General features: G+C 30.8%; 3 protein-coding genes across 7 annotated transcripts; 2 read left to right on the top strand and 1 right to left on the bottom strand.

Annotated features, from left to right (window-relative positions):
- The first annotated feature begins 2,961 nt into the window (after positions 1 to 2,961).
- LOC101513807 (neutral ceramidase 2-like) lies at positions 2,962 to 7,069 on the top strand. The gene is made up of 9 exons (XM_004501923.4): positions 2,962 to 3,350; positions 3,531 to 3,739; positions 4,312 to 4,608; positions 4,729 to 4,984; positions 5,088 to 5,346; positions 5,514 to 5,639; positions 5,749 to 5,812; positions 5,969 to 6,138; positions 6,492 to 7,069. The coding sequence occupies exons 1-9, from the start codon at positions 3,046 to 3,048 to the stop codon at positions 7,044 to 7,046; spliced, it is 2,241 nt and encodes a 746-aa protein (XP_004501980.1). The 5' UTR covers positions 2,962 to 3,045; the 3' UTR covers positions 7,047 to 7,069.
- On the bottom strand, positions 7,039 to 11,046 carry LOC101514154 (alcohol dehydrogenase-like 7). Of its 3 annotated transcripts, none has more exons than XM_073368195.1 (11): positions 10,817 to 11,046; positions 10,572 to 10,645; positions 10,378 to 10,424; positions 9,802 to 10,127; positions 9,236 to 9,318; positions 9,057 to 9,132; positions 8,808 to 8,843; positions 8,636 to 8,700; positions 8,369 to 8,464; positions 7,467 to 7,631; positions 7,039 to 7,277 (listed from the first exon to the last, which is right to left on the bottom strand). In XM_073368195.1, exons 1-11 carry the CDS (start codon positions 10,875 to 10,877, stop codon positions 7,161 to 7,163), a joined length of 1,146 nt encoding a protein of 381 aa, XP_073224296.1. In that variant the 5' UTR covers positions 10,878 to 11,046; the 3' UTR covers positions 7,039 to 7,160. The 3 variants fall into 3 exon arrangements, with proteins under 3 accessions (XP_073224296.1, XP_012571743.1, XP_004501981.1); XM_012716289.3 differs by having other exon boundaries at positions 10,509 to 10,645; positions 10,817 to 11,045; XM_004501924.4 differs by lacking the exon at positions 8,808 to 8,843 and having other exon boundaries at positions 10,509 to 10,645; positions 10,817 to 11,044.
- Positions 11,047 to 13,445: 2,399 nt separating this feature from the next.
- On the top strand, positions 13,446 to 16,912 carry LOC101514478 (superoxide dismutase [Fe] 3, chloroplastic-like). Of its 3 annotated transcripts, none has more exons than XM_004501927.4 (9): positions 13,446 to 13,586; positions 13,988 to 14,097; positions 14,641 to 14,718; positions 15,092 to 15,283; positions 15,438 to 15,609; positions 16,009 to 16,082; positions 16,163 to 16,189; positions 16,285 to 16,308; positions 16,384 to 16,912. In XM_004501927.4, exons 2-9 carry the CDS (start codon positions 14,002 to 14,004, stop codon positions 16,507 to 16,509), a joined length of 789 nt encoding a protein of 262 aa, XP_004501984.2. In that variant the 5' UTR covers positions 13,446 to 13,586; positions 13,988 to 14,001; the 3' UTR covers positions 16,510 to 16,912. The 3 variants fall into 3 exon arrangements, with proteins under 3 accessions (XP_004501984.2, XP_004501983.1, XP_073225377.1); XM_004501926.4 differs by having other exon boundaries at positions 15,922 to 16,082; XM_073369276.1 differs by having other exon boundaries at positions 13,447 to 13,586; positions 13,997 to 14,097; positions 15,922 to 16,082.
- Positions 16,913 to 17,702: the final 790 nt, after the last annotated feature.

The following is a 17,702-nucleotide window of genomic DNA, read 5'->3' as shown; positions in this document are numbered from 1 at the left end:
GCTTTAGCATTGCGTTAAACTTTGTTTTTATAAAATAAATTACCCCTTCCATATGTATTGTGATTTTTCACTTACCCATGATGGATCCACGTCACTTACTATTTTAATTCACTGGATTCCGCTTGAATTAAACATAACTTCAATTTCTTTTCAAATGATTTTTTAACATAAATTTGAAACACTGATATTGTATAAAGACCAAAATAATATTAATAAGAAAAACCAAAATAATATTAATGATAAATGATTTTTTAAAGGAGAATTTTTAGAGAGTTTGATCAATTGAGATTATATTATGATAGTAAGTCATTATTTAAGGTGGATAGAAAAATCACAATTTTTCAAATATGTATAATTATTTTATAAATTATTTATATTTTTTTTATTTATTTATAAAAAATACATATGGATGTTATTTTGAAAGAAAAATTAAATAAATTATAAGAATAAAATTGCCATTTTATAAAAAAATAAATCATATCATTGTGTATCTGTTGTGGTCGATTGATTTTTTCAATTCAATTAAAAACTCTAACTCAAATTAAAAGTTAATAAAAATATGAATTTTATGTAGAAGGATAAAAATATGCCACATAATTTTAATTAGTGCGTTGATGCATTATGAAGATGAGAATATATTATCTCGTGCAGAGTTAACCTATATAGTGAGTTATGATACATTTCATAAATTTTATAATTTTTTATTTATTAGTATACTATAACAATAAATTTTTAATAATCTTTTTAGAATTGTTTAGTTTTGACGAATTTATTTTAAGTTTTTTTTTTAATGTTAATGAGACTTTGTTTTAGCATTTAACTTTGCTGATTGATTCTTGCATTTATTATTTTTACAAATGTTTAAATAAAAAATTGGCGAATTGTCTCACAAGTCCGCCTGAGGGTGGTAATATTGTCAATTCAACCACATAAATTGGTTTGTCCCGTCCCACCTTTTAGCGGGTTAATCACATAGCAGATCGACCTATTTTGCGATCTCTATATAAATATACACATATTATTTAGAAGTATAGTCTAAAAGTGCATTTTCAAAAATACATAATAGAAATCTATTATAATATATTAATTTGAGTATCGAATTCTATCAACGACAACTCATCTTTATTTATGTCAGATACTCAAATATTTGTCAACTGACAAAAATTCCGATGAAATATTTACCAAGACACACTATTTCTTTCATCTTATATTTCTATTCTATTTTGTTTTACTGATATGTAACACAAACCGTTTCATTTGTCCATCCAATACGTTTTGCAACTTCAACTCGAACTCCAATTTATCACTCAATGACCCATCAATACACTTAAAGATTTTGTTCACTTATCAAACATTTCATTTCAATAACTCATACAAAAAAATTAAATAATATCAATCAATATCTTCAAAGCACCACAATGCAAGTTTGACAACATACACACATAAAGTTTTGGTTAAAGTCACTTATCAACAATAAATACATTATGAATGCAACAAAGGCACACCCATTTTAATCTGAGACACGTTCTCGGTTTAAAAATATTTCAACAATATTGTTTCTCTGTTATCAATTATTGTTGAAGATCATATATAACTATTATTGTATATGGTGAATTTTTTCCTATGATGTTGAATGTGTGCATATCTTATTGCATTTTTTTATAATTAAAAAAACACAAATCATAATCGGAACAAAATAAAAATGAATAATACTTAAATATTTATAAATGAATAACTTCTAACAATTTCACTAACTTTTAACCATTTCAATGTTCACTTGATACTTGATATGTCTTAAACATCTACAAACTCTTCTTACCTATAACTCATTCTTGAAGTCTCTTGACCATGACAAATAATTATTAAAATTTCAAAGTAATTGAAACTACTCTCCATTCAAAAATACCATAACTATAGAATTTGGTTACATTATGTATTGAATTTTTGTTTGGCTTGATAGTTTTGTGTAACTAACATTTTTATTATATTTTTTTACTCAATATTTTTATTATATTAAAAACATTATTATTATTATTATTATTATTATTATTATTATTATTATTATTTAAGGTTTTTGAATCTTAAGAAATTTTTATTTTGCTTTGTAGGGTTGTTTTTATATATATGACATATTTTCACATGTGAAGAATTGTTATAAACATTATTTTTAACAAACTACCACCCACTCATGAATAAATGTTATAATACACGTAGGGACACATTTAGTACATATTAAAATTGAGAGTGAAATTAACAGATGAGATACCATGACTTTTAAAAAAACTGCCTTTTAAAATTGAAAATGTCAAAAAAGTACATAAATTTATAAAATCTAATGTTTCAAAAACTGATATAAATCATATAAAATGAAGAACATATTGCAAGGAACACTTCAATAAAAACAAAAAGTTTGAATAAATCAATTATATAAAAAAGTTAAAGACAAAAATTTCATTTCTAAAGATGCAAAATCATATGAATAGTCTAGTATTAGTCAACAAAGTTTGACCTTTTCCTTTGTACTAATGTAAACCTAGTATATACATAGTTATTCAAAAATATATTTACCATTCGATACATAAATGTTTTGAGTATATTCTACTCTAAAATAAAAATCACATTACTTTTAAATTACATATTATTTTATACTCATAAATATGTTAAAGTCCACTGCACAACTACATATTATTTTATATTTAAAAATATATTAAATTATGTCGCGTGATGTTAGTATTTTATTAAACTCAACATTTTAGAATGCAATGCATAGGCCAAAGAGAAACAGAATCACATAACCATTTTTCCATGCCCTTGAATTGGCGACTGAGTTCACTTAAATCTCACAAAAAGAGACAGAAAATACCTTGGATATAACTTCAAAATTCATTCTTAACTAAGCAATAATAGTAGTTTATGCCAGCATGAAAACTTAGGATAAAACAAACAAAGTTAGCTAAAAATGTATGCAAATCCAAGAAATTCTCAGCTACTAGCTATACATATATATAAGAAGACTAACACAAGGCTAAGAGAATCACCAACATAATGGCACAAAGTTTAATTATTGCTGTTTTTGGTTTAGCATGTATTTGGACTTGGATGCAAAACACACATGGTGAATACTTAATTGGAGTAGGTAGTTATGACATGACTGGTCCTGCTGCTGATGTGAACATGATGGGTTATGCCAACATTGAACAGAACACAGCTGGTATTCATTTCAGGCTAAGAGCTAGAACTTTCATTGTGGCTGAGAACCTTCAAGGTCCTAGATTTGTTTTTGTTAATCTAGATGCTGGAATGGCTTCTCAGCTTCTAACTATAAAGCTCCTTGAGAGACTTAAATCAAGGTACATAAATTGAGCTAATAATGTTTCTCTCAAAAACATATTAGAGTTTTTGGACTTCACTTTATACACTAACTTCAATGGAACGGATAATACTTTGGTTTCACAAAAAAAAAAAGTTGTCATAAAATTGGCTTAAGGTCCAAGGAATGATTTCTGTTGTCATGATTAATTATTTTGAAGGTTTGGAGATTTGTATACCGAAGAAAATGTAGCAATCAGTGGGACTCATACACATGCTGGCCCTGGTGGTTATCTGCAATATGTTGTTTACTCTGTAACTTCTCTTGGTTTTGTGAAACAATCCTTTGATGCCGTCGCTAATGCAGTAGAACAAAGCATTATTCAAGCTCACAATAACCTTGAGCCTGGTTCCATTTTTATAAACACAGGTCAACATTTTCCCAGTTTTTTTTTGTCAATAATGTATTAACTAGTTGTTACTTGTTAAATATTTGAGGAATGCTGGCCCCTGGCAAATAGTAATACCTTCTTTGCTACTAGACATGGCAAAACAATTCTCATGAATTTCATATACTTTTTTAATACACTCTATTAGTTCTCTATTATTAGATGAATTTCATTTGAGTTCTACTCATCCAATAATAATTGAAAGGGTTAAAAAAAATACATTAGTGACATTTGTCTAAATATTTGTAAGTTGTTTATCATAGTTCAACATATATCAGGAAAAACAGCAACTAACAAATGTTTCATAATTCATGAGGCTGTTATCCTAAAATGAAAATGGGAAGGGTGTCATAGGATCAACAAATCTTATGTGAGTATAATGTATATCAACATAGCCAATAAAAAAACCAAGTTAATAGTATTAGATCAAGTTTTATAAGGACTTTATTGGCTTTTTTTATTATTTTAGTGCATATTGAATTATAATGAGTTGTATAAATATGTATTGTACTTGTATAAGAATTCACAATTGAGCAATTCTTTCTTGCTTTAGGAGATGTGAAGGAAGCAAGTATAAACAGAAGTCCAAGTGCATATCTGCTAAACCCTGCAGAGGAGAGAGCAAAGTATCCCGCCAATGTTGACACACAGATGACCCTTTTGAAGTTTGTGGATGGTGCAAGTGGCAAAAGTACAGGATCATTCAGCTGGTTTGCGACGCACGGAACCTCCATGAGCAGAGACAACAAGCTTATCAGTGGAGATAACAAGGGTGTTGCTGCTAGACTCTTTGAAGATTGGTTTACTTCTCAAATTAATTCCTCTTCAAACACCAATTTCACAGAACCAGGTATGCTAAAAATATTATCAATACTACTTCTGCTAAAGATAACAAGAACTGAATTTCCAAACTTTCATCTCCATGCTTGTTATGGAGAGATTGACCTAGAATTGTATATTATATGAACAGATATAGGTGAACTAGTGAGGCAAGCGCGATCAATTAAAGCCACTGGAGGAAAGGAGTGCAGTCAAAAAACAAGCCAAACATCTAAGGTGAGAAAAAATGATGGATCCCTATTTGTTGGAGCATTTTGCCAATCAAATGTTGGAGATGTGTCGCCAAATGTATTAGGAGCATTCTGCACCGACAGTGGAAAACCGTGTGATTTCAACCATTCTTCATGCAATGGCAATGACCAACTTTGTGTGGGAAGGGGACCAGGGTAATGAGTCTCTCTAACCAATTAAGCATGCTTATTTTGCTAATGCTTCTAGAAACAGTTATGCAGGTGATGTGCTTATAAGTTATAATTTTGCATGGAACAGGTACCCAAATGAAATATTAAGTACAAAGATCATAGGAGAAAGGCAATTCAAAAGTGCTGTGGAACTGTTTGGCTCAGCTTCAGAGGAACTTACAGGGAAGATCGACTATCGCCATGTCTATCTGAACTTTACGGACATTGAAGTTGAATTGGACAGTAACAAGGTGGTTAAAACATGTCCTGCAGCTCTTGGTCCTGCTTTTGCAGCAGGCACTACAGATGGACCAGGTGTTTTTGGGTTTCAACAAGGTGACACAGAAGTAAGTGTCCCAATAGTCACATGCATTTGTATGCTTTTTAGTTTCAAGATTAATACTAATTGCTGAAATGAAGTATTAACAAAGAAAGAAGTGGAAGAAGCTAAACAACAAAGTTCACCAACTTTTTTTTTTCATGTGTAACTATTAACTAAGATTCATTTGGGCAGATTAGTCCGTTTTGGAAGAGTGTAAGAGATTTTCTGAAAGAACCAAGTCAATATCAAGTGGACTGCCAAAATCCAAAGCCAGTGTTGTTGAGCAGTGGAGAAATGTTTGATCCTTATCCTTGGGCGGTAAGTCGACAGTTAAGTAATTATCAGTTATTTCTATAAACAAAATTAGTAACTTGCAGAATAATGTACTGACAAAAGTAGTATTTTATTTCTTCCTTGATTTGTATAGCCAGCAATTCTTCCAATCCAAATTCTGAGATTGGGAAAACTGATAATTCTTTCTGTACCAGGAGGTTTGTATTCTTGTCACTACCAAATCTTCAATCAAATTCGGAAAAACACTATTTTATATCAAATATGGATTCCAGCGTGATTTGTTCCATTGTTAAATACATAATGTAAGAAAAAACACATGCTCTAAGTCTAATATAATCTTTTGAGTTTTACAGAGTTCACAACAATGGCTGGTAGAAGACTAAGGGAGGCAGTGAAGGAGACATTAATATCCAACAGCAATGGAGAATTCGATAATGCAACACACGTCGTTATCGCCGGACTGACAAATACTTACTCACAATACATTGCAACTATTGAAGAATATCATCAGCAGCGGTATGAGGTAAGATCAAACAGAAGAGGATACCAAGTTACTATAAAGTATAAGCCTAGTGCATATCCATATTTGACAGAAGCAATTGGTGTTGTTGAAGATCTATTCTTAAATTAATATAGTACAATGTCTAATTAATTAAAGCTTTCAGATTAACTTAATTTCTTCATTGCCCTTTACTTTACCATTCTTATACTATGCATAAGGAAGCAGCACATGCTACCCTAGCTTTCAGGTTTTATCTTCTTTTTTTTGTCTTTAACCCTCCGATTCTCATAGAAAAGAAGCTCTGGTAATTTGGAGTTCGTCTGGAAGATAAGTAAAGTCTGAACTATTGCTAATTTGTAATATGAAATGTGCAGGCTGCATCTACATTGTATGGTCCTCACACATTATCAGCATACATCCAAGAATTCAAGAAACTAGCACAAGCAATGGCTAAAGGTGATAAAATAAATGGAAATGGTCCTTCCCCACCAGATCTTTTATCTGTACAAAAGAGCTTCTTACTTGGTCCCTTTGGAGACTCAACTCCAGATGGCATCAAATTCGGCGACACGAAAGAAGATATAGCCTTTCCACAAAGCGGCTATTTTAGAAAGGGAGATAGACCAAGTGCTACATTCTGGAGTGCTAATCCAAGATATGATCTTCTAACAGAAGGCACATTTGCTGCAGTGGAAAGGCTTCAAAGTGAAAGATGGATTTCTGTTCATGATGATGACGACTTAAGCTTGTTATTCACGTGGAAAGTGGACAATAGTTCCTTGCATGGTTTAGCTATCATAGAATGGGAAATACCAAAAGATGCTATTTCTGGAGTATACAGACTAAAACACTTTGGAGCATCAAAGATCACCACTGTCTCCTCTATTAATTACTTTACTGGTGCTTCAAGTGCATTTGCAGTGCAATAGAATAGCATGACTGATTTATTAGACGTTTTAATAAAATACAAAAGAAAACAGTACTGTACAATGTTTTGATTGTTGCATAACATGATTCAAGGACTAGGATACATAAGAACAAACTCATTTGTCCATCCAAATCACACATCGAAGACATTGTCCATTGTTCAATAAATCAAAAGCTTTATTGATGTCCTTAAACTCCACCTCATGAGTCACAAATTTATCCAACTGCAGTTCCTGCAGTTAATAAACAGGGAAAAACTTAACACTCTGCAAATGTCTCAAATGATTTTATCTTTCATTTTTTTGTCGCTACGTTTTTCATTTTATTACTCCTTTGCTAATATTAAGTATAACATCATATATAATAAATCACAGTAAACATAGTCCAAAAAAACAAAAGGGAACTCCATGTATATATTGTACCTTGTCCATGTAACGTTTAAGCAGAATGGGAACATGAGATTTGGGTTTGAGTCCTCCGTATAAGGATCCCGTGAGGCTCTTCCCATCATGAAGGACTTCACTAGAACTTAGGCTCAACTTAGCTCCTGGCTTATCCACTCCTACAACAATTGTTTTTCCCCAACCCTGAAGCCAACAAAATCATGATCAGCTTAATTTCCACTTACGCATTTCAACAACTATTTATTTGTAGAACTCATATTATTGCCAAACTCCACCTTGTATCTATCTAACTGTTAATGTCTCTTAGAATATTAGAAAATATCTTATAATATCTTTTATATTATATTAGAGTATCTTAAGTTATTTCCTATGATCAATTTATAATCAAAGAGATATCTCAGAATATCTTTCATTATTATTATAATTTGTTCCTGATTTAGAATTGAGTCTATGTTTCTCTATAAATAGTATTGAGTCTTTTGTAATCAAGTCAGCATTAAGCTATTATCAATAATATTTAAACCCTAATTATTTTCCCTCCTCCTTTTCTCTAAAATCCCACAACTTCAACAATGTTCATTCTCATAAAATATATGGAATATCAAAATTTAGATTTAGTTTGCACAAACTAACACTTCATTAACAAAGTGGTTGCAGCAAGTGGTAAACTATTCAGGTAAATTCGAATTGTTTGAATAATGTCAGAGCCCTTTTCCTCTTGGAATCGAATAGTTAAGAGTAAGACAATAAAAACTAAGACTTCACTTCTTTCAAGTTTCAATGACCTTTCAAACTTTATATGGAGGGGTGATTGGTCAAAAGCATTATAGCATTAATCATGTTATCAATGTTTGTCTCTACATGACACTGACAATGTAAGGGTGTGTGTTGGGAACATTTGAGAGAGTGAAATATTATACCTTTCTACAAGAAGCATATGCTTCATGCACCAATGATGCCGTACCAACACACTCAAAGCAATAATCTGCTCCCCCGTTGGTCATCTCTATGATCACCTGCTCAGCATGTAACAGACTATTAGTAAAGAATAAACTTTTTTCATAAATATGATTGCATAATTTACAAGTCACTTATTTCATCTTTTCATGTGATCTCATCCAACATATCTACTTATATACTCAGCACATAAACTAAAGTTAAGATTGAAAGCTTTCAAGAAGGTAGACCTGGCTCACAGGTTTGTTCCCACATTCCAGAGCATGGATAAAGTCTGTGAGTCCAAATTTCTTTCCTGATCAAATGAAAGCAACAAATCCATGAAATCAAATTCAGAGTTCTTGCATAATAGCCTCAGAAGTTGAACAATTTTTCTTAGTATAGTGTTTAGTACCATACTACCTCTTTCTACGGAAGAGCTTTGTAACATGAGGGTTGCTGACAACAAAATATTTTGACTTAATGGTTGATAATGGTTCTAAACTGTCGTCCATAACAGAAATTGCAGTCACAATATAATATTTTTAGAGGTCTTTGCAACGGGATCACAACAGTAATTATGGCCGCATAAGCTGCATTTTACCATAATTGCAACCGCAACTGCAATTTAAAACTATTTGATATGGTCTTATTGAGTAAATAATGCATTACCAATTTCAAATTTTTCAGGGATAACATCCACACCAATAATCCTAGTTGCTCCACACAGTCTAGCTCCCTCTGCAACCTAAGAAATCAATCAATTGAAATGAACTTTAATTCAGTGTACAAATAACCAGAAAGAGTCAAAGACACAGAGAAAACAAATCCGAGTTTAAGAGAGTCCGTACTGCTAATCCAACAGATCCCAGCCCAAAAATAGCCACTGTAGACCCTGGCTCCACCCCTGCTGTTCTCCAAGCAGCACCTACCCCTAGAAAGGGAATTTTAAAACAAGATTTCAAAAAACATTAAATCACATGAATGCTGTTAACTTGCAATATAAGACAACCATTAATTTCGAGTAAATATTCAAGTTGATAGTTGAAATTGTAGGGTTGTATTAGTCTAGTACCCCTTACTATCAATATTCCATATGATCTTTGGAATTGCAACATGCAAATCCAGTATGTCCCTTTGTCTAAATCTGTTATTAAATACAACTCTGACATTATTCACTGAGTTTCAAAATCAGCCCCAATATTACCAACTTAATGTCATTCTAGTTCCTAAAAATAGCAACACAGGAACAAAATTGATTAAAATTTTGCAGTTTTAGGGAGCATTTTGAAATATCGATAATGTGCAATCCTACAATTTCAAGGAACAGTTTGAGTATTTACTCTTTACTTTTTGCACGAATAAGGAAACTGATAGAACACTGCAGATTAAGAGGACATGCCCTGTCAGAAACTACCTGTTGATACACCACAACTGAGAAGACATGCCCTGTCAGGAGGGATTTCTGGATCAATCTTTGTTACATTGGCAATGTCAACCACAGTGTACTCACTGAAACTTGAAACAAACATGAAATGGTATATGATCTCTCCATTTAGGTCAGTGAATCTAGTGCTCTCGTGTCTTGGCATCCAAGGAGAAATTTTGAATGGGAAATCAGTACAAAGATTGCTCTTGGTTGATTTGCAATCTAAACACTCCCCACAATCAGGTAGGAAAATTGGAATAACCACATCTCCTTTTGTAACTTCAGTTACATCCTTCCCTACACTTTCCACAACCCTACATCACATAAAAATTGGTTCAAAACAAAACAAGACAAATGAAGAATTATACATAGTCACATGATCTACATTATAAAACAATGATCAAATTGCAGACCACATCACATGATACAACCACTATGTTGTAGTTGTGATAGTGTCTACAACAACATCATTATCTACAAGGACATCACGGAATTTCCAAATCACAATGCTACAACAGCCGCATCATAGTGGGTGCAACGGTCATACAAAATGCAGAAACTCACCCAACTGCCTCATGACCTAGAATTCTTGGAAAACAACCAGGAGGTTCCTTCAAAACATATAAAAGTGTATCTTAAAAATTCATTAAAAAATCTAAAAGCATTACTAATTAAAATAATTATAAAAGTAAAACCTGCATCTTCCAGAGAGTGATATCACTGTGGCAGAGAGATGTACATAGAATACGAATCCGAACCTCACGAGGCATTGGTGGGGCCACCATGATTTCTTCTATAACCAATGCTTCACCTGCTTTTCTTGCAACCGCAGCTACATTTTTTTGCAATGAAAATAAAAGGGAACAACAACAAGCACTACTTCTTATAAGAATGGCAACGTTAATTTCTATTAAAAACAACAAAACTGAAGTTAAAAAAAAGGAATGGAATTAAGAAACATATAATATATATTTTTTATAGAACAGTGATTGGAATGAAGTACCTTTACATCTTATAGGTTGTCCCTCTCCTTGATCACTTGTTGTTGATAGTTTATGTTCCATGGCGCATCAACAACAAAAGGAGTGTCTGGTTTTGTCACAGTGCAATGTTTGAACGGTAGTTTAGAGTTGAGAATAACACTCAGTGAACTCGTACTTGGGGTAGTTGAAGTTGGAAACGTGACTTTCATTTTCGTGCGTCTTTGAACCGGCTTTTTGATACTATGAAAATATCTGCTATGTCTATTAATATATTTCAAACACCTCATCATTTTTATTTTTATGGATATGTTTGTACAACTGTTCAATTTTCAATAATTGCACAATTTTTATAATAATATATTTTCTATATTCGTTTTAAAAGATAAGAGTATTTTAGTTTAATTATATTTATAAATTTATAAAATTACAACGTTATAAATATTTGGCACGTGAACTCATCTTATTTCTTTTTTCAATATTTTTCTTATTCATCACCTAAATTAGAAAAACAACAACTTAAATAAATCTTCAACACAACAACAAACAATTTATAACTAACCAAATTTAAAACAAATAAAAAGTCCTAACCAATAAATCATTTTTAATTACTAAAATAACCAATAATTTTATGATAAACACAAATTATTTAATACAAATTATTTAATTTTTTATTATTTAGAAAGGAAAAAATGGACTTAAAAAAAATGATATCTTTTGTTTTGAGACTTAACTGATAAAAATAAATATCATGGTTTAAAAAAAATTAGTACATTCCATTTTCAAGCATGAATTGAAATTTTAGGAGAAATAAATATTAAAAGAGAAGTAAAAACAGAAAACATGTCACATGTTATGTAATTTTTCAGCATTCACCATATTATATAATTTTCCACCTTCCCCTAAAACTAAACAGTTGTCATTAATAATATAATTGACAATATATTTGAATTATAACAAGTACTGCTCTATCTTTTGTAAAAAAAGAAAGTACTACGCTACTTGATTTGTACTACAATGTTTTTCCATAATAAAACAAAACAAAACAAAAATAATCATTGATACACTACTAGTAGAATTTAAACAATTTTATTTTTTATATGTAAATGTTAACAATTGTCAAAAAGTATTTGTTAAGAAATTAAATATAAAAATTTTTAGTTATAGATACATTAAAAATTATATTTTTAATTCTTTAAAAATTTAAATTTTGTTATTTTCAAAATAAAACTTTTATTTTTAATTACTTAATAAGTGTCATTAAAATAAAGACACTTGTTAACAAGATTCATTTAATTACATTAGAATTTTAATTAAATATTTTAAGATTTTTTCATCACAAAAAAATATTTTAAAATCTTAATTCAATACATCTCTTATATTTTAATATAAATTTGAAAGTCTAATATATAATAATATTATATATTATTTATATTTATTTAAGTAGATTAATCTGATAGGTTAAACATGTTTTATTTATTTATTGTATGACTTGTATTTTAATTTTTTTAATTAAATAATATTTTAAAAAAATTTAGTCTTATCTATTTAACAATATCTATTTAACAATACGACATTTAGTTTCAACATACTGTAGATTATTTTATTAAAGTTATAATTTATTTTGCCGATAATATTTCTAAAGGAGTTATGGGTATTTTAGACAAATTAATTACTTTTTCCATTTTAAAATAATTAAATTATTTTATCATTTAACACATCATATAGAAAAATATAAATAAAAAAAATATTATTTTTATTAAGTATTGATACATTATCAATGTAATAAATATATAATAAAAATATTAAATTAAAAATAATGCAGATTGCATTTATTAAAAAGTACAATTAAATAGAAGTGCAATTTTAATTATATTAAGCATTTTTTTTACAAATCAGTCAATTATGTTAAAACGGAAGGAATAATATATAATTGTGGATCCACACGAAAGCACCGGTATTATATTAATTTGTATTTACAAAAAATGACAAATTGATGGGTTGATATACAGTTTTAATTTTAACGGAAATTAATTTTGTGTGTCTAAACGCTAATTATTGGTCTTGTGATTATAATATAAGAATAATTAATTATTTAATTGTTATTATAAAAAAAATAGATCGGAGTTTTGAACACTGGTTAGATAATCTTTTATGAGATCAAGTAGTGGATTCTGATTATTAACGCGAGAACTGCACCGTGTCTTTTGATGAATCGCAAGTTTTAGATTAAGCCACGTGTTTAATATTTATATTATATTTAAAAAATCACTAAACATGATCCCGAATAAAAAAAGCCAGATCTACGAATTCTATCACTTCCATCACTGTTGTAAATTTGTGTCACTGAATTCTAAAAATTGGTTTCCTTTTTGTATGAGAAAGCAGCAAAATGGATGAGAGTGCACATATGATGATGACAGCGTGCAGGTCGACGACATCGAACAAAACTACGACGGTATGAGGTTCGACAGTCGTGCACGGGCAGGCGGCGACGCGCAGGACGATGGGACGACAGTGGTGGCAACTTAAAACTTTAATTTGCCTTTTAAGCTTTTTTAAAATGATCAAAATGCTGGACACGTGGCTTGATCCGAAATGTGTGATTTATCTAACGGACGCGATTATTCAAAAGGCAGGGTGCAGTTCCCTCCTTGAAGGCAGAGAATCTGAACCCCCAAGTAGTCTATCTGAGAAGGTTTAGACATTGAAACAACACATCACCACACCACCATCTTTCACTCACCGCTTTCAACCCCATTCTTTTCAGCATCTTGTATTCACCATATCAAGGTTTATTCTTTATTTTATTCACCATATGTAGTTTAGCATTTTACAAAAGTTGGTAATGTGATAGTTAATAGGTTTTTATTTACTTTAATTGAAATTTGAACTTCATGAGTATATCAGTTGTTTGATTAAATGCCTAAATGACTGCAATCTCGCACATTTTTTTCTTCAATTTTGAGAACATTTTTAACTGAGCTTTGCAACTGTATCCAAACCATTGTGTTTTTTGCATATGAAAATGAAACCCCTTTTGGTTTTAGCTGTTTAGACTATTTCTTTTGCAAGGGAAAGCGCCTGATTTCTTTCCATTTTAGGCTTCAAAATTAGTGTACTGTTTTCATTTTTTATTTTTATGTAATCCTTATTTTCTAAATAGTGAACTGATATGGTTTTCTTAATGGTAGGGAATAAAGTAGCAATGGCTTTTTGCTACTTCAACTCTATTCCTACTAGCTCTCATCTCATTTCACCAGACTTATCTCAAAAATTCAAGATTCCAAAGCTTCTTCACAGGGTATATTACTTGGACCGATATCCATTGCCTTGCTGATTAAATACCCTTTTGAATTACTGTGATTTCTTTATCTCTTTTTTCTAATGGCATTCTTAATAAACATGACCTTGCATTGCACTTAAGATGAATTATCATTCGTCAGATTTTTGGGTGCAGTATATGTCTTTGGATTAACTTTGAAAATGTAGTTACAGACACTAACGTAAAAATGTTCAATTTTTCTTGAAGGCGTGGTGATATATTACTGCATTAAGCGATATGGATCTTTTGCAAGAAAATGTTTGAACTATTATTTCTCTCTCATAAAAATGCAAGAAAATGTTTGTTTGTAGACTATGTGTGTGATATCAGTTCTCTCTGTTTTCTTGTATAATATTTCCTTAACATGGATAAGGGTTACTTCTATAGCACTAGGGAGAGCTTAATGAATTTCAATTACTGCCATGGACTGCTTTTATTTTAGATGAATTCAATTTTATGTAGTTTTTGATTCCTTATGCAATATTTAATCTCTATGTTTTCCCCTCAATTGTATTTAAGCAGAAAAAGAGGTTCGGCGTCTTGCCCAGATCTTCAAAAGTTACTGCATTTTATGGCTTGAAGGCCCCTCCTTACGAACTTGTAAGTGGACCATATAGTTATCCAAATCCATGTTTTTGTTTGGAGTAATTATACTGCTTTAACCTATATACTTGGATTAGTTGAGTGCAGCGGTAAGCTTATCCAAGAAATCATTGCAGTCATAGATTGCATTGTCATATTTAGCTTTATTTGGGCTAGTTAGACAGTTATTTATTCTGATTTTAACCATTATAACGACCAAGAAAGAAACTATAATTGAGAAATCAACTTCAATGATTTTAAAAGAGATGACATCACAGAAGGTAATGTTCATGACAAAGCTTAAAATTACGTCCAACCTTTAACAAACTAAAAAATGTAACTTACCATCATATCTTAATTCTAACTTTATTAGGGGCTTCAATGTTCATAGGATGCATTAGAGCCGTATATGAGTAAGAGGACAATTGACATGCACTGGGGAGAGCATCATCGGAATTTTATCGAAGGTTTGAATAAACAGCTGGAGAAGGATGATATACTTTATGGTTACACCATGGATGAACTAATCAAAGTGACTTACAACAATGGCAACCCCTTACCTGAATTCAACAATGCAGCTGAGGTACTAGAACTCACATACAGTATTTATATATAAAAGTGCATAACAGCTTCAAAGTCATAATCAACTTCCAAATATCAAATCCAGTAAGCTGAGATACTAGAATTCACATAAGGTATGTGACCTAATTATTTTTTGGTCTTCCTCTTCTGCACAGGTTTGGAATCATGACTTCTTCTGGGAATCCATGCAACCGGGAGGGGGTGATATGCCCGTACTAGGTCTACTTCAACAGATTGAAAAGGATTTTGGATCCTTTACGAATTTCAAAGAGAAGTTTATAGAAGCTGCACTCACATTGTTTGGTTCTGGCTGGGTTTGGCTGGTTTGTAAGTCCTTTCCTAATTGATTTCCTCCTCTCCCCAGACTTGCTAAAATAATGTTTTACGTTATTCAAATTCCATATTATTTTCTTAATATGCCATAAAATCATTGGATTTCTCTTAAAACAAATATATATCTAAAATAAATGTAAGATTTTAAAAATAAGAACCTTGATCTTGTTTTTCTGGAATGTTAATTCTCATTGAGAATATTTACATGTTTTATTTTTTAGGCTGTAACTAGTCTTTTGTCATTCTCTGGCTTTGTTCTAGCATAACTGCATTCCTAGACTGATGCGTAGCACTATGTTAATGTAGATTATCTTAAACGAAACATTGTTGTTCGATATTTTGCTTTGATATTGCGGGTGATTGACTGTTGCGAACATTATTTGGTTGTTTTAGTGAAGAGAGAAGAAAAACAATTAGCCATTGTTAAAACTTCAAATGCCATATGCCCTATTGTGTGGGATGATATAGTAAGTTAATTTCTCATTCCATTTATAAAATTTGTTTGATTTAATATTGGAAATAGAGTTGATAATCTTTTCTTGTGCAGCCAATTATCAATTTGGATTTGTGGGAGGTATGATTAGCTCTCTCTCTAAATGGATGCACATTAAAATTACCTAGCAACAACTTTTATGTTAGTCATCACTGACATTTTTTACTTCATTGCAGCATGCATACTATCTGGATTACAAGGTATGTAACCATCATACATTGTCACTTATATTTCACAAACATTAACTTAACAATCCCTGTGCAACTTTTGGACAGAATGACAGAGCAAAGTATGTGAATGTATTTATGAACCACCTTGTGTCTTGGAATGCGGCAACGGAACGCTTGGCATATGCAGAAGCATTTGTGAACTTGGGAGAACCTAAAATTCCTGTTGCATGAAATATTGGAATGCTGAATGATTACAAGACATTGAAGGAACATATGGCATCTTAAGTGGAATTGGTATGGAATTCAAAGACTTCACATGTCATGGGGTTTGATCATATAGCCAGAAGGAAAAGAGTGGATCAGTCATTGTTTAAGTACAACATTCATTGTGCCCTACGTGCTTCATTCTGGTTATCTAGGACTGAGGAAAATCTGTTATATGGAGGGGTCTAGTGAACTTAGGGTAGGAGTCAAGGATTTCAATGAATAATGAGACAGAAAAAATAGTATGATGTTTGAGTTATTAGTCTCATCGTACGAAAGTGTTAGTGCAATTGTTAATGTGTCAAAATGTTTGTAGTAAATTTAAAACTGAACCAGAATTCTTAATGTATGTACTTGGTTATAAGTTCTACTTCACACACGCACACCAGGAAAGAGCATCATAAGCTGATAAAGGGCCTATAGGCTATAACCATAAGATATTCATGGTATAGGCGAATGTTTTAAAAACCAGATTGAACTCGCCATTCAATCAATTATGACAATTAAATCATTGGAGTTCTTGTCAATTCAATCTCTGTTCCGATGGTAATACATTATGACAAAAATGCAATTATGGCTGTGGCTGCAATTGCTTTGAACTGGAAGAATTCAATATTATATTTGCTCTTTTCGTCATAATCAGATCAAAATTAATGAAATATCTAACTATGTGAATGTTAGTTGTAGGCTTTGCAATATCAAGATTCAAGTAATAGCACTTTTCATGTGACAAATTCTGTTACACGTCTAATTGTACTTATATATTTGATATTAAAATGAGTTTGCTATAATTAAGATGAACCACCGAAATATCAAACATTGTAGATAATTAATTTTTGAAGTATTATTTTTATTTTATCACGAGTGTTACTTAAAAAAAATATATTTGTTTTAAAGTAAATGACATTTTGAATTTTTAATGTAATTTTAATTATTTTCTTTCAATTGTATCTTCTAATTATCATCAAATGTATCAATTTTATATTTTTAGTAAAAATATTTTATTATTTATGATAGTAAAAAATCAACTAACAAGTAACAAAAATTATTTTGTAAAATAAATATATTTTTTTAATTATTATATTTGATAATATGTGTATAATAATATTCAAGTGATAATTATTTGAAACGGAGGTAGTAGTGTAAATCCAATCAATGAG

This window comes from Cicer arietinum, chromosome 5 (genome assembly GCF_000331145.2).
Source record: "Cicer arietinum cultivar CDC Frontier isolate Library 1 chromosome 5, Cicar.CDCFrontier_v2.0, whole genome shotgun sequence".
In the NCBI taxonomy this organism is placed as follows: Eukaryota; Viridiplantae; Streptophyta; class Magnoliopsida; order Fabales; family Fabaceae; genus Cicer; species Cicer arietinum.
Note: the sequence above shows the minus strand (reverse complement) of the source record. Positions and strands in the feature narration are given on the sequence as shown.

Bases quoted from the DNA above. Each gene is read 5' to 3' on its own strand.
- LOC101513807 (XM_004501923.4), top strand. From the start codon at position 3,046: ATGGCACAAAGTTTAATTATTGCTGTTTTTGGTTTAGCATGTATTTGG. The intron at 4,985-5,087 runs GTAATGAGTCTC...TGCATGGAACAG, and splicing joins TGTGTGGGAAGGGGACCAGG to GTACCCAAATGAAATATTAA. The intron at 6,139-6,491 runs GTAAGATCAAAC...TGAAATGTGCAG, and splicing joins ATCATCAGCAGCGGTATGAG to GCTGCATCTACATTGTATGG.
- LOC101514154 (XM_012716289.3), bottom strand. From the start codon at position 10,877: ATGGAACATAAACTATCAACAACAAGTGATCAAGGAGAGGGACAACCT. The intron at 9,133-9,235 runs GTACGGACTCTC...TTGATTTCTTAG, and splicing joins TGGGATCTGTTGGATTAGCA to GTTGCAGAGGGAGCTAGACT. The intron at 7,632-8,368 runs GTATAATATTTC...TGTTGGCTTCAG, and splicing joins CATATGCTTCTTGTAGAAAG to GGTTGGGGAAAAACAATTGT.
- LOC101514478 (XM_004501926.4), top strand. From the start codon at position 14,002: ATGGCTTTTTGCTACTTCAACTCTATTCCTACTAGCTCTCATCTCATT. The intron at 15,610-15,921 runs GTAAGTCCTTTC...ATGTTAATGTAG, and splicing joins TGGCTGGGTTTGGCTGGTTT to ATTATCTTAAACGAAACATT. The intron at 16,309-16,383 runs GTATGTAACCAT...ACTTTTGGACAG, and splicing joins CATACTATCTGGATTACAAG to AATGACAGAGCAAAGTATGT.